The 23,925-nt window shown below is 39.6% G+C and overlaps 1 protein-coding gene across 1 annotated transcript in view; it reads left to right on the top strand.

Annotated features, from left to right (window-relative positions):
* The window catches only part of LOC104404202 (serine/threonine-protein phosphatase 2B catalytic subunit alpha isoform-like), a gene marked incomplete at its 3' end in the record, with an annotated part of 103,846 nt that overhangs the window by 3,164 nt on the left and 76,757 nt on the right, over positions 1–23,925 (top strand). Inside the window, exon 2 of the mRNA XM_010012577.1 lies at positions 21,344–21,410. Coding sequence (XP_010010879.1) covers positions 21,344–21,410 — 67 coding nt within the window. The remainder of the gene's footprint in view (positions 1–21,343; positions 21,411–23,925) is intronic.

The following is a 23,925-nucleotide window of genomic DNA, read 5'->3' as shown; positions in this document are numbered from 1 at the left end:
TAGTACTTTTTCTTTTGGGTGTTGGGAGTGCTTTTTGTGCTTCTTCTAGGGTTGTTTCCTGTTGTCTAATATCTAGTGAGGGCAAAGTGGTTCTAGGTTTACTGTTCAGTTAATGTATGTGTGTATGTAATGTTTCAAGTATATGCTTATGAAATGTGAAATGAGTGAAAATGGCAACTGGGAGACTGATTCCATATCTTTGTTTAGCTCTTAGTGATATCAATTAATACTTTTTGTGACAAAAGAGAATTTTTGGTATTTAGAGGTGAGATTTATTTTTTATTTCCTAACAGCAGAACTTAAGTTGCAAAAATACATCAACAGATGCTTTTAAAGCATGACTGAGTTACGCGTTTTTTTTTTTTAAATCATGTTTCATCTTATGTCAAAAATATAAATGGGAAATAATGCAAGGTTAATGAAAATGGTAAAGATACTAAGATTAAAAATTACTATAGTACAGGTTTCTGCTTTAGGTGCTGTTTAGTCACATTTATCAGTTCATGCTGTTGTGCTGGCTTTTCTGTAACCACTCTATTTGGAGTGACAAGAGACTGGAGCACAGGCTGACGCCTCTTCTGGTTTTGTCTTTCCTGTTGTTTGACCTCCTTGCATCCTCCACTGCCATCTCCCTTAGCTGATCTTCTCCTTGCTGCTGGACTGAAGTGACAGATTCATGTCGTTAGGCCTGTCACAGTCCGCGTGCAAGCAAACCAGCATCACCGGGTGACTGTCAGAAGCTGCGTACTTTCAGAGTGAACGAGGAGAGAACTGTGCAGGCACCGCACCTCTGACAAGCCAAGTTCTGAATACCCAGTGCTGCTTGTGTCCTTTGTGCCGTGTACTTGCAGTTCTAGGATAATTTCTTCTCTCCTCCTCCGAATACTGAAGTCCTGAAAATGTGGACTAATATCCTAGGAGGATGCGCTACCAGTGAAATACTGTTAAAGTGTGATGTGTGAGGATATTATTAATGATACCATGATGAACATGTTTCAACGGGTTGAAAAATCATTAAAATAAGCATTTTGGTAGCCAAATGTTTTATACCGGCTTCTGAAATGCTCATAAGTAGGAGTCTGAACAGCAAGAGCAATTAGGCAAATGAAAAGGGCACATAGAGGTGTGGCACCACTCTTCTCTTTCCTGTATTTGGGGAGGGGACAAAAGGAAAAAAAAGTTATGTGTGTGAAGAAGCCAGACCAAAACTAATCAGAGTTAAGAGAGGAAAAAGAAGTCTTCCTCAAATCTCTAGTCTTTGAATTTCTAATTGAGGTCTCTCACTCTGTCTCTTGTGTTCTGGTACAAGCAGTATTTCTTTAAAACATAAAATACTGATGAAACTGAAAAACCACTAAGAATATCACAGAAGAAAGAGATTTTTTTGGAAATGTTGAAAAAGAATATATTAACTCACTTGTAACTTGCCATTTCACATGATATTTTGATAATTTTGTTTGTACCTGTTCTTTGTTACATTGAAAAAGTATCAGCTGCTGAAATTGATGAGCACAGAGATAAATCCATTGTTATCTTTTACTGTAACTATGCATTGCATGAAACCAAGATATGCTGACTGGAAGTTTTATTCTGTGGCTGTTGATTTCGTCTTCCATGTGTTAGGCCTTAGACATTAACGTAAGCTTCAGCCATATATGTCAAGTTTACGGGAAATTCCTCCTTTATTAATCTTCAGTAACTTAATTGCAAGCCCTGCACTGTCTCCTTGTTAGGCATAAGCTGCTAAGTGAGATTTCTTTTGAAGTGTAAGCACCAAACTGTTTTCACTGCTTTTCCACTCTGCTCTTACCTTGCTCAGATATGTGAAGTCACACCAGGCCTGCCAGTCTGTGTTTTGGTAACTCCTTTCAAAATAAATCCCTGTGCTTTAGAGCTCATGAGGCAGGAGGAGGGCCATGAGGTTGATCAGGGGACTGGAGCGCTTTCCATATGAAGACAGGCTGAGAAAGCTGGGGCTGTTCAGCCTGGAGAAGAGAAGACTGCGTGGAGACCTCATAGCAGCCTTCCAATATCTGAAGGGGGCCTACAAGGATGCTGGGGAGGGACTCTTCATCAGGGACTGTAGTGATAGGACAAGAGGTAATGGGTTTAAGTTTAAACGGGGGAAGTTCAGGTTGGATATATGGAAGAAACTCTTTACTGTGGTGCCAGGGTGGTGAGGCAATGGAACAGGTTGCCCAAAGATGTGGTAAGTGCTCCATCCCTGGCAGTGCTCAAGGCCAGGTTGGACAGAGCCTTGGGCAACATGGTCTAGCGTGAGGCATCTCTGCCCCTGGCAGGGGGGTTGGAACTAGATGATGTTAAGATCCTTTCCAACCCAAACCATTCTATGATTTTACAATTATTAGTTCATCTTGTAGTGTGAGGGTGCAGTAGCTAGTAGACTTGAAATCTTATGAAATAGGGTGGAAGATATGTTGGCAAAAGCAAAGTGTGTGTTGTGAACATGAAAAGGTATTGGCAAGGAAGGTATTAGCCTTTTCTTGTGCTGAAATGACATTTAAGCAACCTTACCCTATTTTTTTTTAAGTAGCATGGCTCAGTACTTATTCTGAAGTCAGAGTTCCTTGTTTTGCATTCACTTTGAGCCAAGTTCCTGATAATAGATCAAACTGCCATTCTTAATGGAGTCAAGAACAATAAAATAAGGACGGAGTGTGATGTGTTGTAACAGAGTGAAACTGGAATCAGGTCTGTTACTGCGAGAGACATAATGGCACATAGCTCATTCTTGCATGCAGGCTGCATCATCTCAGGATAATGATCTCTGTGATGAGACAAAGTGTTTCTGAGAGAGGCTGCCAAAAATGAAGAGTATGAGTAAGACAGTGGTGTGTTTTTCCCCCTGCAGAAAAGCACTGTGTTCCACAGTCCTAAATGTCAAATTAAATGGTAACTTCCAACATTTTGGAATAGACAGTATAAACTGGAAAGCTGGAAACCTTGTAATAGGTATTGGAAAAATAAGATGAGATTTCTGCTCCCTGTTGTGTTGGCTGTATAAATGATCTGGAAGAGCAGGTGAACAGTGAGGTAATGAAGTACTAATTTATTCAGGGTAGTTAATGGCCAGCTCTAAAGAATTGTGCAGTTACTTTACAATCCTGCTTAACTAAGCCTCAGAATTGTAAATGAAGTTCAATGTAGAGAAATGTGAGTGTGCAGATGGGAATGGGAAACATGAGAAAATTGCTGTTCTACCATGCTAGGCCCTGACCTGGCTCTTGTCCCTTAGTTGTTACTCCAGGATCATCTTCCCATGGGTAGCTCTGGGTAGGCTGGAGCTGGAAACACAGTATGGTTAAGTACTGCACAGAGAACTGAGAGGCAGATATCACTAGGGGAAAGACAAAGAATGAGTCATAAGACATCACTGTACACTGGTGTGCCTACATCTTAAATGTTTGGAGCTGTTCTGGACTAGCACACAGTGCAATTAAACTATAGGCCTGTCTACCACAAGCTGTTCTGAATGTTATGATAAGCTATGATGAAAGTTTGCAAGAATTCAAAAAGTGAATTAAATATTTGAAAGTAAGAAATCCATTAAGAGCAAGTACAGAAAACCATATCTGGTTCAATGTTCCTGAATTCCAGGTGTTGCCATTTCTCTGTTTTTAAAATTAGGAGTTAATCCTAATCTAACAAAAAGCTTGGTTGTATTATGGTGATGCTTGTTTATATAAACACAGTGAAATGTTAATTATGTTTTGATATGATAGCATGAAAAACCCCTAAACCCTAAATAAACAAACCCCAAGTGTCCCCATACTATGACAGCTGTAAAACCCTGCAGACTGACATGTGATATTACTCATACTTGTTCCAGTTAGTATTCTAACTGGAAATCCTTATATTAGAGGGGAAAAATTGTTGGGAATTTTCTTGGTGTCTGTGAGGGTGAATGCTGGCTGTGACTGTGACTTCTGTGGCAAAACCTGGGGAGTTGAATTATTGCAAGCTACCAGATGTTCAGGGGTTACTTTCAATTCTGTGAAAGCGCAAGCATTTCCTTGGACCTAAAGTTTCACAAAAAGGAAGCAAAGGATGGTAGAAATATTAATAGTGTAGAGGCAAAGGCAGGCAGTACAGCCTCCTGTTTTCAAGGACTTGCCTATGTATTATGTATAAACTTATCTTTAAAAAGTTGCTCAGTATTTACACCAAAATAATGGTTTGGAAATAGTGTGTTGCCTGTTACTACTGCAGAAGAGATTATTTGTTGTTTCTGGATGTGGTTTTATTTTGTCTTTCTATATTTTGAATTAACTAAACCAGCATATTATTCAGATAAACACATGTGCCTTTGTTCTGTACTTGCTTCGTAGATGTGTTTATTCTGTGCTTGTGGTTTGCCATTAGGGTTTTTCCAATATGTGCTTCTGAAGGGCAACAAAGCTGGTGAAGGGTCTGGAGTGCAAGTCTTGGGAGGGAGCGGCTCAGGGAACTGGGGTTGTTCAGCTTGGAGAAAAGGGGGCTTAATGAGACCTTACTACTCTCTGCAACTACCTGAAAGGAGTTTGTAGGAAGGTGGGTGTTGGTCGCTTCTCCCAAGAAACAAGTGATAGGACAAGAGGAAATGGCCTCAAGTTGTGCCAGGGGAGGTTTAGACTGGATATTAGGAAAGATTTTTCACGAGAAGAGCTGTCAAGCATTGGAACAGGCTGCCCAGGGTAGTGGTTGAGTCACCATCCTTGGAGATATTTAAAAGACATTTAGGTGTGGCAGTTAGGGATGTGGTTTAGTGGTGGACTTGGCAGTGCTGGTTTAATGGTTGGACTCGATCTTAAAGGTCTTTTCCAACCTAAATGATTCTATGAGCACTGGAAGATGAGGTGGACAATGTGTTTCAAGTATTGTGTTTGAAATGTCATTTCTCAGGTAAACCCGGTAGAGTTAAATGGTGTGGATGGCTGCCTTCATTTCTTAGTGCTGGAAAAATGCAATATGCAATGTGGTTGATTTAAACTGGTCACTTTAAATTCCTGGGGAGACGATTTTAAGCTCTCTGCATTAACATATGTATACCTAAGTATATATTCAGGTTTTTGATAGTAGGGTTTTTTTTTCCTGTGTTAATATTTTTACAATAAATACATCTTCAGCATGCTTCTGTATTGTGTTTTACTGGAAAATGTATGAAGTTAATTCAACTGAGGGAACTGTTAGTGTTTCACACAACACAGCTTTCCTGCATGCAGTGAGAAGTGATGCATTATTACCAGTTTATAGGCCTGGTACACTGGGAAGCAGGCTTTTTGCTCTTGTGCTGAAATGTCTATCTGTAACACAAATCAATTAAATTTAACTTATTTTGAACTTGCTGTATGTGAGCGTTGCTGGAGTTGTGATTTCAGTATGTTCATCTCGTTACTGGGGAATCCCACAGAGAAGAATGAATTTGGATGCAGTCCAACCCCAAGAATTTCAGGGTGAAGTTTGAAGACAGAGGGACTGCTGTGGAAACTAGATCAGTTCTGTTTTGCAGGATCTCTGCCAAGGCCCTTAATTTGTAGAGGAAGGCATAGCATGTTTTATCTATGTTGTGGCATTATAAAATAAAGCACAGTCCCTCGTTATGGAAAAGATGGATGCAGAGTGTTTTCCTTCCATTCTCTGGGACTCTGTGAACCTCAGAAAACTCATTCATCGCTACATGCCTTGCATTTTCTGTGTGGAACAACATTTCTTCTTGCTTGCTGGATTAGCCCAGACTTTAAAATTTTTTTTTCCCTCATGAAAACATAGCTCCATACATAGCTTCTAGCCAGGAAACATTCTGAGATTCCATTTGGAAGTTTTTAAGCATGAGAGGGGGTGAAAAATAGACAAACAACTTAACTTGCTTGACATCTGCTGCTAAAGTTGATGTGCGTAAATGTGTCAGATCATTTTGGCTGCCTGCAGAAGAGGGAAATACTAAAACTATAAACTCAGTACTGTTTTGTTTGTCCTGTCAGCTGAGGTTGCCAATTCAAGTGATGATTACTGGTTAAGAGTTTGTGATTTGATTTAACAGATCTCCCTGCGTATCTGCCCCTGACTATAGGCAGGGTAGATTCTGACAGTGATACTACCAACATATGAAGTGTAAGCGTAGGATTCAAGTAATTTAGAAATAACATTTTGTAAGACTGAGAATTTAGTAAGTAAGGGTTCCCCCCCTCCCCAAAGGAGTTAAATCAGAAGCCGTTAAGTTGGAATGTAGACCTTTAAATGTAGAATTTATCCTTTTGAATTTGCCATCACATATTCATTTTGATATTTAAATATCTTTAAATGATTAGGGCAGTGACACAGGTTTTAAGATCTTTAGACAATGAAAAAAGACTGGATATCCATGTACTGTGATTCTTCAATGCATCCCACAGGGCACAGTTGTAAACCAGGTTTCAGTTTGAACTGAGGCCTTAAAAGTGTGATAACTGCCCTCATGCAGCTGAGTCTTTTGTTTTTCAGGTTTACAGGCTTTCTGTAAGGTTGTCTATAAAAGGTAACATCAAAGCAGGGGTCTGAAAGAGCCTGATGATGATGCAGGTTTTGCCAAAGCACATTGTGTGACAGTTGCTCAGGTAGAAAATGACAGCAATGCAAGAGTCAAAAATTGATGTTACAAAAAATTAATGATTATTTAGCTTGTAAGGTTTAATTCTAAACCTCATAAGCTAAATACTTAACTATACTAAGCTACCATGAGGACTGGTAGAAACTATACCATTGTTTACATCTAGGGGAGAAGGGGATAGTTTGGGACAAATCCTTTAGGACCCACATTACTACTTTTTGAATGACAGTGCAATTAGTTCAGCAATCTTTGAGGTTATTGTTAGTCTAATCTTTAAACAAAGAAAAATGTGGAAGTTATTCTGTGACAGCAACATGATCAACAATGATAATACTTGAGAAATTAGAGTATGAGCTTGCTGACTTGCCTACATCTGGATAATGGATGGATTCTTTGTTGCTTTGGGAAATTCCCAAAGGCGGTCTTGGACTTTGTTAAAACATGTTCAAGAAACTAAGCACAAAGGTTTTTGTTTCTTGTGTGCTAAATCCTACTTAGTAAATATTAGTGTCTTTATGTTCTTAATGCTAAGATAATACTAATCTTAGAAGAGGCTTTGTGTCATACAAATGTAATATATAATATATTTTTACATGCCTTTCACTTACATGACAGTAGGCTGGGATTTTTTACTCTTCGTCAAGTTGCCGAGCAATTTGAGACTGCTTGATTCTGCAGAAAATTATTAAGTTGAAGTGCACTTAATTTAATCTCCTCTGTTTCACTGAGTATTTGATAAAAGATAATTGAAAATGCCTCAGCTTGTGCTTCAGAAAGTTGTAGTGAAATCAGGCTTTGGTTTGCTCTGTGTCGTCCCCCCCCCCCACTTCCTCTTAAAGGTCAATGGATCTTATTTGTAATGTGAATTATGCTGGAAAGTAAGCCATCTATGGACTCAGTCCAGAGCTGATGGAGCAGCCACTTGAGTCTGCATCTAAAATGTAGTTGTTGCATTATTTGCTGTTCTACAGTGCGAAGACAGGATTACTAATCCAACCAAGTTATCTCTGGCTGTGAGGGGGATAGTAATTGATTCAATATCCAATGAGTTCTAGATTTTTCTAACAAGTCTTTTTTTGTTCATTTGTGGAAGTAACTTGGAAAGGGGGAGGGGAACACATGAAAGCTTGGGATTTTTTTTTGCTGCTTATTTTACAGACAGTAGTTTGCTGGAAGGCTGATCAGGGTGCTGGTTCTGTAAGGCGAGTTCCTTACCAGTTATCATTCATCATTACAATCATCTTAATAGCATGAAAGAGTAAAAAAGGCAACTTTTTGTCTCATGTGCATGTCTCCAATTTTTCTTTTTAAATAAAGGGAAAAAGGCTCTCCATTTATTTATTTATTAAATCTTCAGTGCTTTTTTACTGACTTTGTAATTCGGTGTAGGGTGTTCTCTATTTTTCCTGAGAAGACCATGCTAGAAATACTGCCTTGTCTTCAACAGAGCAAATATTCTCCCTGTCTCTCACCATCCTTTTTGTTAGAAAATAAAGTTGTCTCCTTCTTGTCTAACAAAATGGTGATGACTTTGTCAAAGACTGTTCTTCAGTTACTCAGGAAAACAAAATGTCTCTTAAAGATCAGATATGGTTTATGAGCAGAGAAGTCAGAGATTAACAAAGTTTGAAGGAGATAGGGGAAGGAAAAAACTTTTAAGCAAACGACTGTAATGACATCTAGTAGTTTGTAGTTTAAACAAAATCAAAACTTGCCAGTTGTGAGGTGAAAGATTCTCTTTCTGCAATCTGTGTGATATTGCTGCTGCTGCGTATTACTTCCAGGGGCATTAACTAAGAAGTAATACAGTAGATAATTCTGGGGTTTCACTTTATACCTTAAAAAGAGACAGAGGGAAGTCTGTGGTTGCATGGCACAAACCCTAGTTAATTCACAAATTCAATAAAATTAGTTGGAAAATGATTCCAGAAGCCTGTGAGTTCTGGTCAGGAACTTGAGATGGAGTACATTGATTCGCTTCTGTGCCAAAGAGTTTCCACAGCTCTTGGCAGGTCTCTGGCAAAGAAAACCAAGTAGTGATTGTGTGGCTCAGGTAGGGCTGAAATACTCCAACAGTAGCTCCTCTTCGTCTGATCTACCAAGTCAGGAGATGCCATAACAGAGTATTTCCATAGAGTAGCAGTGCAAGCATGTTGGAAAATGAGTATGTGTGGTTATGTTGGAGGAAGACTGTTGGACAAGCTTTTCCCACAATTTGTGGTACCGAAGTAGCAGGGAGGTAACATAAGCAAAGGCTCTGTGCATTTGATGTGAGGCATGTGTGGTTAAATGAGCTACTTAGAGCTGAAGTACACTGTGCTGTGCCTTGTTTGCTTTGACGGATGACAGGAGTTAGTCTGTTAACTAGGTCTTATGCAATACAGTATAGATATCATGAAAAATACAGCTTTCTTTTATGGTAATTGAAATGCTTATACTATATTTTTAGTATGTTTTAGTGTGTGTGGGGGGGAAGTAGAGTGAGGCAGATTCTGTGGTCTTCAGACACATGTTACTGGAAAGCTATGAAGGGAATATGCTTTCCTCCATGTCAAAAGTGGAACCGGATTAATGACTGGGCTGAAAGAGAGCCATTTTGTTCTGACATTTACAGCATAGTCTACAAGAAGTTGGTTTTAACAAGTATACAGAAATAGTTTTGTGTATCCAGTCATAATGTGCTCTAGGGGAATAAACAAAGTTATTCCCACTACAAAGGTGGTTATTGATCTCTACTGACTGTATTTATAAATTTATTCATTGTTAAGCTATTTTCTTTTTATACTGGTGTCATGGTTTAAGCCCAGCCGGCAACTTGGGACCACGCAGCCGCTCGCTCACTCCCCCCCTTTTCCTTCCTCCCCCCGCTCCCGGAGGGATGGGGAGGAGAATCGAAGGAATGTAACTCCCACGAGTTGAGATAACAGCTCTCCAGTAACTAAGGTATAATACAAACCACTACTGCTACCAATAATAATGATAAGAGGAATAACAAGGGAAAAGGACACAACCGCTCACCACCCGCCGACCGATACCCAGCCCGACCCGAGCAGCGATCTGGGCCTTCCGGGTAACTCCCCCCAGTTTCTATACTGGGCATGACGTGCTGTGGTATGGAATAGCCCTTTGGCCAGTTTGGGTCAGGTGTCCTGTCTCTGCTTCCTCCTGGCTTCCCCTCCTCCCTGGCAGAGCATGAGACTGAGAAAGTCCTTGGTCAGAGTAAACATTACTGAGCAACAACTAAAAACATCGGTGTTATCAGCATTGTTCCCAGACTGAAAGTCAAAAACACAGCACTGCACCAGCTACTAAGAAGGAGACAAAATGACTGCTGTAGCTGAACCCAGGACAACTGGAATGTTTTATCTTTTTTGTGATGTGCACACAGCATATTAATAGTGCAACTCTCTACTGCATTTACAAGGAAATATTGTAGACCATTCTGGAAAGCTGTGGTGAAGTCAGGAAAAGCAGCCGTTCCACTCTTCTTGCTATCTGTTGCATTGCAAATGTGAAAAGACTATAAAAAAGTGTGGAAGCGAGTTTAAATATTGTTTCAGCTCTTCAGTGGTATTCCAGAAGAACGGTTAGCAGAATGTGAAGACTGGGAACTGCTATCATCTTTCTCGTTTGTTCTGTATTCAAAAACTTACTTAAAAAAACCCAGATACATTATTAAATTGGAAACAAAGGTATTCTGTACCTTTCTGATTGTGTTCTGGAGACCTCATAACAGGGCAAGCATTTTATACCTGATCAAAAATTACTCTTTAGGGTGAAGAGGAGACAAGCATCTGTCCCTCAGTTGAGCACTTACCTGCAATGTCTGTCTGGGTTTAATTTGTTAGTACAGGCACTTTTTGTGAAACAGGGAGGGCTTTGGAAAGGCTCACCTTCTCCCCTGTGTTTTCTGGTGATTAAAGAGGGTACTTCAACACTTCACACCTGGAGCTACCCACTGACTGCCCATAGAACATGAGAGACTCTCTTGTGTTCTCCTCTCAGTGCAATATTGCTTCTGGAGATAATGGCTTTGCTGGAGACACTCTTTGAACAGAAGCAAGGTTGCTGTAGTGATTTGGGTAAAAATAAAAGTAGCCAGTACTGAAGAGGTTCTTTCAGTGTGTGCTCTGGGTATAATACACATTATTTTAGAAGGATCCAAATTGCCTGGGGTATTCACAGCCCCAAGATACATTTCTTTTTCCCACTCCCTCAAAAACTCGTTCAAATGGAATAGATATTTCTGGTGGTAATGTGTTTTTGGGGGTTTGTGTTTGAATTTCTAATGATCGAGAATTAGTACAGTCTCGAAGCCTTGCAGCTCTTCAGTGTGTTTGCTGGAAACAATCCTTGAGGCTTTGGGAAGTATATGAATTAGTGTCCATTACACTTTGAATTCAGCTGGAATGTCTGTTCTGAGGTGGTAAGACTTTTAAGACGTATACTTCCCCCAAATGTTTACAAAATCAGTTTAATTTCTTAGGGCAGCACTCTCAGAAGTGACCAGTTGTTCACATCTGCACAATGGGATGTTACTGGTCAGCAAACCTGGAGAAGCATTTTTAATTACTCAGCTATGTGTGATGTGGGGGTTTTGTGTGAAAAGGAAATAGAAATAGGTACAACCTTCAGTACTTCTTTCTAGTTCTGTATAGCTTTACTATATTAAATCCATAATCTGTGTTGCCATCTGGATGCAAGTACAAGCATGTGGACACATAAATTCATTGCATTTTTTGTAAATGTAATTCACTCCTTTATTATTAACTATATAAGAGTGTGTATCAAGAGCGTCAGCAGTATGTCTGGATATCATTATGGTTTGTGTTACTTCCTCAATAGATTGTTTATTAAATACAAAACATGTGAGAGTGCTTTGTTTAGGATAATTGTGCGCAGATAGGTATTATAAATATTTCACATCCGTGTGCAATCTCTGTTCCCCTTACAGGTACTTCTGCATTTGCTGCAGATGGTGCAGGGTAAGAGTAGTTAAAAACCACTTCAAGAAGCATAATCATTGTAATTTTTGCAATTAGTTTTGATTGTGCAAAGCTGAAGGGATTTTAAAACAAACAAACAAAAAAACCCAGAAAAACCCAAACCCAAAGAAAACAAAAAACCTTAAAAATCTGAAGCCAAACGAACCACAAAACCTCTTAATTTTGAAATTATATAGGGCAAATTTCTTGGTTTGGGATACCTCTGTATGTTTTGAAGGTGTGATTGCTTTTGTTACACTGTTCACCACAGTAACTGTTGCCTTGGTCACAGCACATCCAGAGAAGCGGTGATGAGGTACTGGTTGTGTAAATCTTCACGCACCTTTCAGGTCTGTGTTCCAGTTAATGATATTATATATACCCTTTTTCAATGTCATTCTCGTATATGGCCAAACCTGGGTGAGCTCTGCCCTTTCTCTGAACAACAAACCACTTAGCAAAGGCACTCATCCTCTTACTAAGAGGAGAACAAGAGCAAGCCTTGACAGATGGTTTGATGTACTCGTTTTGTGAGTAAATACCAGGCATCTGCAGGATCCCACTGGAGGCTCAGCTAAGAGATGTGGCAGATATTTTGCTCCTTTTGTGATGTTTTCACCCAGCCTAGTCAGAGTTGCATCAGAGCGTTACCATGCAGCATCACCTTGGAGATTTTGCTGCACGTGTATTATGAAATCACAGGTCAAGCTTACAACATGGTCAGACTGTGCCAGGGGTTTTGAAGTTGTGCTACATCAGAAGTTTGCCTTTAAAACAGAGTAAAAGAAGGGATAAGTCCAACATGGAAATATTTCTAACTTTTGGATGCCTTGGGAATTACCAGGTTTTATGCTGGTATTTTTACTACATTTGATTTTAAAGGCCAGGTATACACCAGAGGTCTTGGAGATTGTTTGTGCAGGAGAAATAAAAAGTGTGTGAGGGGTAATTTTGTTGATTATTGTTTCCTAAGGCTTTTTTAAAATTGCATGAGTGCATACAAATGTGAAAAAGTTGACTTAAGCAGGAGAGTCTTCTGTGTGTGGTTACAGATCTGTCTCAGGAAGTGTTGAGCACCAGGACTCTTTTCCCTACTCTTCCCTCACTCCCCCATTTGTTCCCCCACTGGTTGTTCAGGCTGTGAAGTTTTCTTCCCTTCTGAGCTTCTCTGACCTTCCTCATGCCTCTCTTGCACCAGTGGGGATATCTGCATGAAGCAAGAACCAGTGAATTTTCTGGTTGAAAATTCAACCAGAATGCCCCCTCATTTGGGTTGTGAAGTATGTCTTTTGTGTGTAGGTCTTTATTATATGCTTAATGCAAACTCATTGTTCAGTGCTAGAAGTAACTGCAGCTTTGTAAAGATGCTTGTTTCATTTACAAGTAGCAGGAACTAGCCCCTTGATACTTGAATAAAAGCAGTATCAACCCCATGTTCCACTTAAGTCAGAGTTGTTTTCCTTGAGTCAAGATGATATGCAGAAATGAAGTAATGCATCTAACAAAACAGAACAGCGCAGCAAACTCTCCAAGGGAAGAAACAAGTAGCACGGTCATGGATTGTATATGCTGGACGGCTTCTCGGTGCTAGGTTGTGTCATCTTTGGAAAAGTATTTTGGGTTTGGTCAGGGCGGGGGAGAGGACTTCCAGACCTCAGCTTGGCCAGGTCTATGGCTGAGATCTTCTCCAAGAAGAGAGGAGCGAAGAGTATTGAGCTGAGGTCTCTCAGCCGCAGTACTTCACTGAGTAAAGTGAGCTCTGTCTGATTGAAATATATTCTGATCTTGGTTTGAAGTAATAGTGACCTGTTCTGTACTAAGGGATTTGAAACCTGAGGTGTGACCGAAAGGGCCATTAGTAGATGAAAGAGTCTTTCCTCTCTTCTTGGTTTCTCTCTGGTGACTGTTCTCATTCTTTGGCTTTTTTGGCAAGGGTGCTGGAGGTCCTGTTGTGCTGTGCTGGTCTCCATGCAGCATCCTTCACAGAGCCGCCAAGCTCAGCACAGAGCAGTGGATGACAGAACCGAGCACCCAAATGCTGAGGTCTGTCTGTGGGTGTAATCGTTGGCAAGCAAGATTAAATTGCTTGCACACAAAAGGCCTGGGAATAAAGCATGGGTCTCTGATTCTCTCGTAGCCTCATAAAGCTGCTTTTTTTAAACTCCTGTTCTGCTTAAGAACAGGATGTTTCAGAGAGTATCAGCAGAATGGTAAGTTTAGGCAGGTTTATTTTTATCCAACACATTTGTTACACAGAAATTGAGATCTGGGGGAAGATACGGTTTACAAAAAATATAAAAGCATCTTTAATAAATAAAAGGAGGATTTGGATTAAATATCCTTTTAAATACAGCAGTAGAAGCTTATACTAAGGGCTTTGAAACTCTATTGCTGCCACGTATACGCAGATAAAACCCATAACAACAGTTAAAAAAAAAAATAAAAAAAGCCTATTAAAGTACGTAATAGTTTAATCAACAAAAATTTGCTTTTACATTATTATTATTTTTTTAATTTTTATTATCCTGCATGGCTGGTCTTGTCTCCCAAGTAACAAATGATAGGACAAGAAGTAATAGCCTCAAGCTGTACCAGGGGAGGTTTAGATGGGATGTTAGGAAAAAATTCTTCACTGAAAGGGTGATCAGGCATTGGAACAGGCTGCCCACGGCAGTGGTGGAATCACCGTCCCTGGAAGTGTTCAGAAACTGTAGACAAGGCCCTCAGTGACATCGTTTAGTGGTGGACTTGGCAGTCCCGGGGTAATGGTTGGACTTTTGATGGTCTTAAAGGCCTTTTCCAACGTAGCTGATTCTATGGTTCTGTGTGTTATTTTTAAAGTAAAAACAACTTTCTACAGCAGTCCAGTTTAGTAGATGGAAATAAATATGCTTTGGAGATGAATCCAAGGCAGAATTTCCATGTTGATGGTCTGTGGTGTAAGTGCTGGTAGAGGCAAGCCATGAAAACTGAATGAAAATATTGGGGCTGGTTCACAGCCACATTGCTTCAGATTAACGGCAGTGTCACTGGGTTTGGTGAATTTTATTTAGAGGTCAGGTAGAGCAGACTGAACCGTGTTTCAAGTCTGTGTAATCTGTTAATGGTGGATTAGAAAGAACATTTGTTTTAATGGCATTACAGCGACATAGCGTAATGGTGAATGTGGTTTGTAATCTTTAGCATTGATCTTTGTGAACTGTAATAACATCACATGAAAACTAGTTCTTTGACTGTGTTGGTAGAACAAGCTGTCATTGGGAATCGGCCCCTACAATGTGCTGGAAGAGTTTAAACTCTTTTCATCAAGAGCAAGAGGCACTGTCACTTACAGGGCCCATGGAGGGCTTACATACTGTTTGCCTTCTGCTTGTGCCCTTTCTGAAAATGAAGGGCTGAATTTCCCTATTAAATGGTCTAGTTTGAACTGGCAAGTAGTATCTCTGATATCAGGGAAGATGAAACAAATTGTGCTGAGCATTTACTAAACTGATTAAAGCTCAGTTCCAGGAGAAGCCAATCGTTTAATCTGTCTTTGGGTATTTAGTAAAGGCTGTGGTGGCTTTGGTTTGTTTTGGGGTTTTTTTTCTTTTTTCAGTATGCCTCTGTGTAACATGATGTGTATGTCCCTAACTCCTGATCCCGACAAAGCAAAACCATGCTGTGAAGACTGCTGGTATCTAGCTGTTAAATTGCAAAGGAAAAAAAAAAAACCAACCTAAAAATTACTAGTATCTTTTTATGTTGCTTTTTTTCCCAGGTATGTCACCTGACCCCTACATGAGAAAGGGCAGTTACTGGATTGGTAATAGGTATAATTTGGCACACAGTAATTTTCATACAATGAGGTGCTCTTTTTTTATGCCTATCTTGTTTCCTATCTATTGATTATGGCTGAACAAGCAGAACTCAGTTTTAGTGTAATTCTGAAATGGTGTTTTTCACTCTGCTGTGTGTGGAGCTTGCCCAGTCCTCATACAACCAGTATTAGTCATTATGGATTCACTTCCACAGGTATCAGGTGTGCTGATTGAAAACTTCTGCCAAAGGCAAAAATGTTACTAAAACAATCAACCCTTTTCAGGAGTGAAAAAAAACCAACAAACACCACCAAGAAAAAACAAACCACAAAGAAAAATTAAACACCAGCCCATCAACTTCTGTTTCCAACTACTTTTTAAGGTTAATTTGACTCCTGCTGCATTTAGTCCATACACATATTTATATTTGTAAGGCTTCACTCTTTATACAGCTTTGGCCTTTTCTGACTGATTTATGAAGTGCAAGTGTAGGTCTGCTACTTACTGCATGACTTGTGACCAGCAAAATAATAAACCAAGTTAACATTTACAGATCAGCATGATTTTTTTATTTAGTTCACGTCTTATAGTTCAGACAATAATATTTTATATGGTCTTCACATCCTGATATTTATTCGCTTGAGTAGGTTTTTGGGGTTGCTTGTTTATTTTCCCCAAGGCTTGCTTTTTAAATATAAAAATAAAAAAAAAATAGATAAACTAAAACTTACAAGATTCAAAGATGCTACTTGCAAATCCTTTGGTTGGCATTAGCAGCTTAGACCCTGGAAGATACAGGCAGTAAAATACCCAGCTGTTATCATATCCCCTTGTCTTTGCTCCATAGGCTGCAGGCTCTTTGGGCAAGGTGTCAGTTGCTAGATTCCAGAAATGTCCTGAATTTGAAATACAAGGTTTATTTTTATAAAGGATTATTTTGTAATGTTAGTAGGAATTTTCATAACCTTTACCTTGTGAATAGCATCTTCACTTGTAACAGCGAAAGGTGAGGTGATGTTTCTTATTCCAGGAATCAAATTCTGCAGGCCAGCATTCAGGCAGGGCTACTTGTGTAATACGTAACATTTAAGCAGTGTTAGAAAACAGCTTCTGCAAATAAAGTTTCCCTTACCTGCACTTTTTCATCTCTCTATCTGGGACTAGTTTGAACAAATTTTTGTGACTAATGCCAGTCTCTGCACAGTCGTCAATTTTTGGAAGCTTATTTTCATTGTATTAAAACCTTGTCCTGGTGGAGCAGCTTTGGAAAGGAAAGGATGTTTACTTTTCTGCCTTTTTGCATGTCACTGGAGGTAGACCTTAAAGCTAAGCTGATTTCTGACCAGACTTGGCATTCCATTATGCTAAAAGGTGTGAGAGGGTCTTAACTGAGACTTCAGTTTCTAGTCAAGAAATTGTTTACGATGTTCCTTTTGGCTACATTACCACACAAGAAACTGAAATTTGGTAGTGTCAACTGACTGAAGTAGGCTGAATAAATCTGGACCAATGCCTGAACGCTATTGAGGTCCTAGAACTGATTATTTTTTTCCCGATAGATTGAAATAATTCCACATGCGATCACTTCCTAATTGCTTCTAATTAGGAACAATAGTGAAGTCTTACGGTAAAAAGAAATTACCCATCACTCAAGTATTTGGGGGGGATGCAGGAGTGCGCGTGATTGCTTATCTAAGTCTTGGAAAACCTTTAGTATTTTCCATTGTTACAGGTTTTTTTCCCTGACTTTGTTTTCTCCAGATGAATTGTTCCTATAAAGGAATTTCAACTCTGGATAATTATTGTTCTGTGTTCCAAAAGCTAATAAAAACAAAGCTTGACAGTGTGCAGTTGGAGGCCTATGGAAAAACTTGGGTGTAACACACAAAGTAGAAAAACAAATTTTTCTAATGAGGCCAGGAAGCTACAATCACATTTTCCAGTTTTAACTGTATGTATTGGTCCTCACTGGGAATGTTTCCTGTTAAACAGAATTTTTCCTCTATTTGATTTTTGTAGTTCATTTGGGTTTTTTAATCCATAAACTGTGAACACGAGAGGATAATAAATGTCAAAGATATTTGTGTGTGATCTCTAACACAGGGAAAGGATATATTTTTGTAATATTTTGTAGGGATGCACGTTGCTTTGTGCTCTGGAAGACTGGTAGGATTGGTTTGCTTATTCCAGTAGTTGTCTACAAGATACTCTGGGAATGCTGTTAGTAATAACCACATACTTTACAATTTGATATTTCAAACAGACCCTTTTCTTTGAATTACGAGGCTTTTATTTCATCCAAGTCATTTAAAGTGTACCTCCTTCCCTTCCCTTTTCAAACCTGCACCTCTTCCTAGGTTCTCAGGGTATGCTCTCTGGTGTGATTGAGCCTGTAAATGTTCTTCTCTAGAATTTGTGATGTCATCGTTTTTTTCAGGTGCTTTTGAGAAACTGGAAAACATTTTTATTGCTGATTGATTGTTTTGTAATCATTGAAGATTGGAGTTAGATCTGACTCGTTATAGTAATTCAAATTTCTGTGTGTTACTGATATCAGTGCTTTAATTTATTATAAAAGTATTCAGAGTGGTTGGAGAGGGTACATGTCAATCAATTCACTAAATGAAAATCAGACCACCAAGGGAGTCTTGTGTGTTTATCCAGGCCTTTGCGTGTTTTATTACTCTTCATTTGAGCCCAGAGTGTAAGAATAATGTGTCACTGCTCTAACCCTTTTGAAGAACTCCTTTATGTAAATCCTTCTTTAGGGTTTTTAAGGTTTCCTGTGGTGAATAGAAAGGAACATCAAATCCTATATTGGTGGGTGTGTTTCACTTTTTAATGGAATTTCTTTTTTCTGTATGTGGTTACTTACAGTGGTATAGCTATTTATGATTGTTTGAATATAATTTGAAGTGAGTTTATGTGAAGATCAGTCATGTTTATTTGAAGAGTTAAAGAAAAGTGTTACTATATACTTATTCTATATTTCTTATATTTTCTTATCCTGTATATTCTGGGGAAGGGCCGTAATGTTATAAGAAGACCATAGCAATTCCTGAACTGGTGACCTTTAATCTTCTGAGAACACTTAGCTTTTTTGGGAAAGACAAAGGTGCTGCAGGGGGTGGAACTTAATCTTTCCTGTGCAAGTTTGAGGCTTAAATTCTGCAGAAGTGTTTTGTGTAAAGAATTTGCTTCCCTTAGGTAGCACAGAGTTACACTACGTGAGGACTGCTTGCAGTGTGCTCAAATGGGTTGGCTTAGAGTGGGTCATTTTACTTGGTGTGGAGCATACGGAGTTGAAGGCCACATTAAGTGCCTTAGCACCTGGAAACAATTTGGCAATATGTTGGGGATGCTGCACAGTTGACATATCCCTTCCTTTTACACACACCTTCCTAGCGTAGCTTCTGTCCAAAGTTAGGTGAGCTTCTCTGAGACAATTCTGTCTTTGCTGTTGTGTTCTCTGATTACAATTCAAAAGTCACAAGATATTAAAAATAGTAATCAGGGTGGGGATATTTAGTCAAGTGGCTTTGATATATTATTTTTTTTATTTCAAACCTTCATAGATGAAGAAATTATGCTAGAAAGGTTTGTCTCAGTCTACTGTGCAACAGTTTCCTTGCCAACCTGTAGTACCTGCTGGTGATGACACCAAGGACTAGGACTGGTTGCCAGTTTCAGCAGCAAGTAAGCATCTCTGTTGTGGTGGGTTCTATTGCCCCCAGTTGTTCTTCGGCAAAGATTCTTCCCCTGCGTGTTACATGAAGAGGAGTCAGTGATCTTGGGTAAATACTGACCATTTTTACTGCCAAGTCTGTTGATTTTGGGGCTGCAGGTGTTACTGCCCCTTCTCAAGTGGCCTGTTTTGCGCACTGCTAGATGAGATATCTGTCAAAGGAACTCCTTGCTGTTTTCTCTCTAAATTTGGTATATGTGGGCTTTGTTAATGAATGATCCTCTTGTCTGCTCCTGATTTGGTTTACTAGTGCTGTTACTCTAAGGTGACTTAATGCAACAGCACGTTCTTTTTCATGGACTGTTCTTTATGCAGTATTGACTAGCTTGCCCAGCGGAACCCTCAGCTTTCTGTGAAGCAGCATACCTTGTTCTTGAGTGACATTGATTTAATTATGTCTTTAAACAAATACAGCTGTGAGCACTTCTAATTACACTGCAAGACCTTCTTGGCCATGGAGAAAAATTAATGCTAAATTTCTGTAAGAATCCTCACAGTTTCTTACGATTTTATATCGTAGATTTTTTTTCTCCCAGATTTCAATTTCTGACAATTTCACCCTCTGGTGACCAGATGCAGTAAAAAACAGTCCTCAAATACATCATGCTTTAAAGTAGCAGGTGAAAGCTTGACCTTTTAGAAAGGGGTTACTAATTCCAGTGATGTTTCAGAGTCGCAGTAGGTTCCAGGTAGGCCTTACATTGTGTGTGTCTACTGCAGTAGCTAATGTAAGACCTGATCATTTTGGTTAGAAAACATTCAGAACATGAATGTTCTGCTTTGACTTCCATTAAGATAAAATTAATTTTGGTTTGAGTCTTATCCTGTCATATAAACAGTTGGATTTCTTTTTAACAGGTAGAGGCATATTTTCCTGTCTAAAATTCAAGTGGACAAAACCCTAATATGAACTTGCACATGTTATGAGTCCTATAGTACAAATTTTTGTATTGAAAAGAGATTCTGTCTTCTAAATAACTCACCCTTCTGTATGTGACTTCCAAAAAATACCTGCTAAGGAAAAAGTGTAGGTTAAAAAAAGATCCCAGTGATCCAGTGTGCTTGAATGGTGAATCATCCATGTACTGCTTGAGGAAATCTATGGAGGGGAGTTTGTCGTGTGAGAACCCAGTGTCCTTAATGGCTGAGCATTTTTGGCAGTGCCCTTTCCCTTTCCCGCCACTTTGGTGAGCCTTGTGCTGCCTGGGAGGTTTCGCTCTGTTCTCTATCGCAGCTGTGGATGGCAGTGAGTCATCCTCTTGTTCCTGTCTGTCACCTGAAATCAGCAGTGTTCCTGAAAAAAAGTAAAACAAAATTCATCGTTCTTTCCCTTTTGGTTCATAGTAACCCTGTAAGACACAAATCTGTAGGCAGCTCTACAGGAACATGCTCAGAATTATGTCAGAAAAGTCTATCTTTTTCTGCTTCTTTATGTACTGGTCATGGCATAACATGGCACAGAAATGCAGAACTCTGATTAAATAGTAAATGCCCCAGTGTGGCTGCTGTTATTGTTCAGCATGAATGCTCAAGAATATGCCATGACTTGAACTGCATTGTAAAATGAGGTTAGATTTTCAGTCAGCCTGCAAAAAGTGTTAGTTAACCATTAAAAATGTTCCTGGCTTTCAAAAATACAGTTTTGTTGGCATTTCTGAGGTGATGGGAAAATTTTATGTGTAGCAGGTTTTGAAGGTTATGAGTACGTAGATGTGAAAAAAATCGAGCTGCAGCGACCCGACTTTTTCCTTGCTTTTGTAGAGTGAGTGTTGACCCATTTAAAAACTTGTGCTCTAGCCACCATTATAGTGCAGACATTTCTCAAAATGCAGAATGTCAAATTGCCATCAGACAAATGCAAAGCATTGGGTTCTTGAGATGATGATAGTTACTGGTGTGTTTTCTTTACAAATGAAAAGATTGATTTCTCATAAAAGTGTGGTGTGCTATAAACAGTTACATACAGTCATACAGCATAAGTTATATGAAATTACAAGACAAGCATTACAGAGAGAGATAATTTGGAAGAAACTCGAATATTGATGAAAGATAGTTTTTCTTATGCACAGCCTCTGAGAGTATTAATTTAGGGTACAGCTTCATATAAAAATTAATAATATATAAACAAAATAATGCTCGCTTTGCAGCATGCTTGTATTTTATTCATGTATGCACACATGGTCCACTAATTAAGCACAGCTCTTTATGGTTTATTTATTTGTTCTAGAGAGGCTGCTTAATATTTGAGAGAAACGGTAACGATGTGTCTGACCTTTACAGTGGCTGTGTTAATGGTAAGATGGGTTTTGCAGGAGCCTACAAGAACAATAAAATAGCAGGTTGATCTTTTTCTCCATTTGCTGGAACATGCTCAAGAGACTTGAAAGCACAAGAAGAAAAGCCCAACCAGAAAGTGGTTAAAGAGTATATTCTTGTATTTTCAGATCTCGGGAGGATGCTACTGTCAGGCTGAAGTAAAGAGTTAAAAAGTTTGGTTCTTTGCTTTTTGTTGTGGTCTGTGTTTTATTACAAAACCACCAGGAGATATATAACCACCAGGATAGTATTTCACATGATGAATAGTTGGTGTTGGGGTTTGGTGCCTTTTTTTTTTTTTTTCCCTTCTGTTTGTTTGTTTCTTAATAACAATATAAATAAATGTAAAGGGTGGAGGAGAGCAGTCCAGATTTTAAGTTTTACAGAGTATGGGTAAGTGTGCCTGAGTCTTTTGTGTGGTGGTCTTGTAGTGGGATTTGTCACTAAACTTCCTAAAAACAACCAGGGGTATGAACATGCAAAGCTTATTGCCTCTCCCTTTTTTATGGCCTTTGCTTAACAGAGATTCCCACCTCTTTTTCCCAAAACATCCCCTGAGTCTGTGTGGCAGAGAGGAGCCTCAGTGCTGGTTCAGCCTACTGCTCCTTCCTCCTCCTGCCTCTCCCTCGTGGCTCCTGTCCCAGCTCCATGCTCTTCTCTGTTGTGCATGCTGTGTGCACACTTGCTACCTGATAAGGCTCCGGGTTTTATTTCTGATTAAGGCAAAACAACTGGGAGCGAAAGAGTTATTTGTTGCAAGCACTAATAGCATAGATTTTGAAAAAGCTGAAAAAGAAAACGGGTATGGAGAATCTGATGGATCCCTGTGTATTCAGATGGTAACATTGCTATATATAAAGCAATGGAAATTAAATGTTTGTTATATTTGCAACAGGATTTTGTGGGTGATACCAGTACAGAACAATGTTGAACTGACTTCCACAGGAACATGACCATTTCTTACGTTATGTGGAAGCTCTGTGTATGTGTACATACAAAATTAATATTCTAATAGTGGAAGATGCAATTTGTGGGCTATTCAGTCACTCATGTTTTTGCTAGTTAATCATGAATCATCTGCTGTTGGAACAGTACTTTTTTGTTTAATTACCCACTGGTACCTGTTTGTTAGAGCTCAGCCTGCAGAGCTCTTACAGTGCTGCAGTGTGTGCCATATTTTTCCCTTAATCAGCAGGTAACATTAGATAGCCTTTGTTTTCTTGATTGCATGTCTGTTTTGCTCTATCTTTATAAATATAAAAATCTCCTTTCAGCATACATGCATAAGTAGTATTTACCTCAAAGTAGTAGTATGCCTCATAGGCTTTTACACTGTGATGCCTTTGGGGAAGAACAGAGGCAGTTGTCTGAGAGAGTGCAAGTTAATGGTACATGCTTCTTCCAGCCAAACTGATTGGAGAGAAGTAACAACTTTTCCCTCTCCTCTTTCCTCCATGCAGGATCAGTAGGACTAGCTAGCCTTCTGGGATTTTGTTTTTGTAGAAGGAGGGTGAAGACTTGGGGAAGTCTGGAGTTTTCCCTCACCTTCTATTTTCTTGCAATGATTATTCTTTTTCTGTGTTGTATAATGAATTGTTTACAGCTCATGTATCCACATGGGGATGGATGAGGAGCCAACCGAGAGCTTGTGGGTCAGGATTAAAGGGAGGGCAGGGACAGGTGACATTTTGGTGGGGGTCTGTCACAGGTCACCCAAGCCAGGAGGGCTTGAGCGGATGAGGCCCTCTACAAGTCCGATAGGTGCAGCCTCATGTTCACAAGCCCTGGTGCTCACGGGGGGTTTCAGCGTAGTAGGGAATAAGTAATTCAGGAGGATCCTGGAATGCATTGATGATAACTTCCTTCTCCAAGTGATAGAGGAGCCAACAAGTAGATACGCTGTGCTGGACCTTATTCTCATCAACAAGGAGGGGCTGGTGGGGAACGTGAAGCTCAAGGGCAGCCTTAGCTGCAGTGACCATGAAATGGCAGAGTTCAAGATCCTTAGGGCAGTGAGGAAGGCGCACAGCAAGCTCATTACCCTGGCCTTCAAGAGAGCAGACTTTGTCATTTTCAGGGATGTGCTTGGTAGAGTACCATGGCATAAAGCCCTGGAGGGAAGAGGGGCCCAAGAAATCTAGTTAGTACGCAAGGATCACCTCTTCCAACCTCAGGAACAAGGCTGCTTCCTAACAAAGAGGAAGTCAAGCAAAAACAAAGAGGAAGTCAAGTTTTGGTCTTTTACAGCCCAGCTCTTATCATAGAAGTACTATGTGAAACATAAAGTAATTTAAGGCAGTTTAAGAGTTCTTGTTGCTTGAATGAGAAGGTCACAATGTATCTGTATCAGGCCCTTCCAGAGCTGTATTTTAACTTCATAGTTGGTTGTAGGTGTCATTGCTTCCAGAGAGCAGTTGGGTTTCAGTATATTACAAAGACCCACATCCATTAGTTCCCACCAGACCATTTCAGTGAATGGACTACTAGGGCTGG

Source organism: Nestor notabilis, unplaced genomic scaffold, assembly GCF_000696875.1.
Source record: "Nestor notabilis isolate BGI_N333 unplaced genomic scaffold, ASM69687v1 scaffold13894, whole genome shotgun sequence".
Taxonomy (NCBI): domain Eukaryota; kingdom Metazoa; phylum Chordata; class Aves; order Psittaciformes; family Psittacidae; genus Nestor; species Nestor notabilis.
Note: the sequence above shows the minus strand (reverse complement) of the source record. Positions and strands in the feature narration are given on the sequence as shown.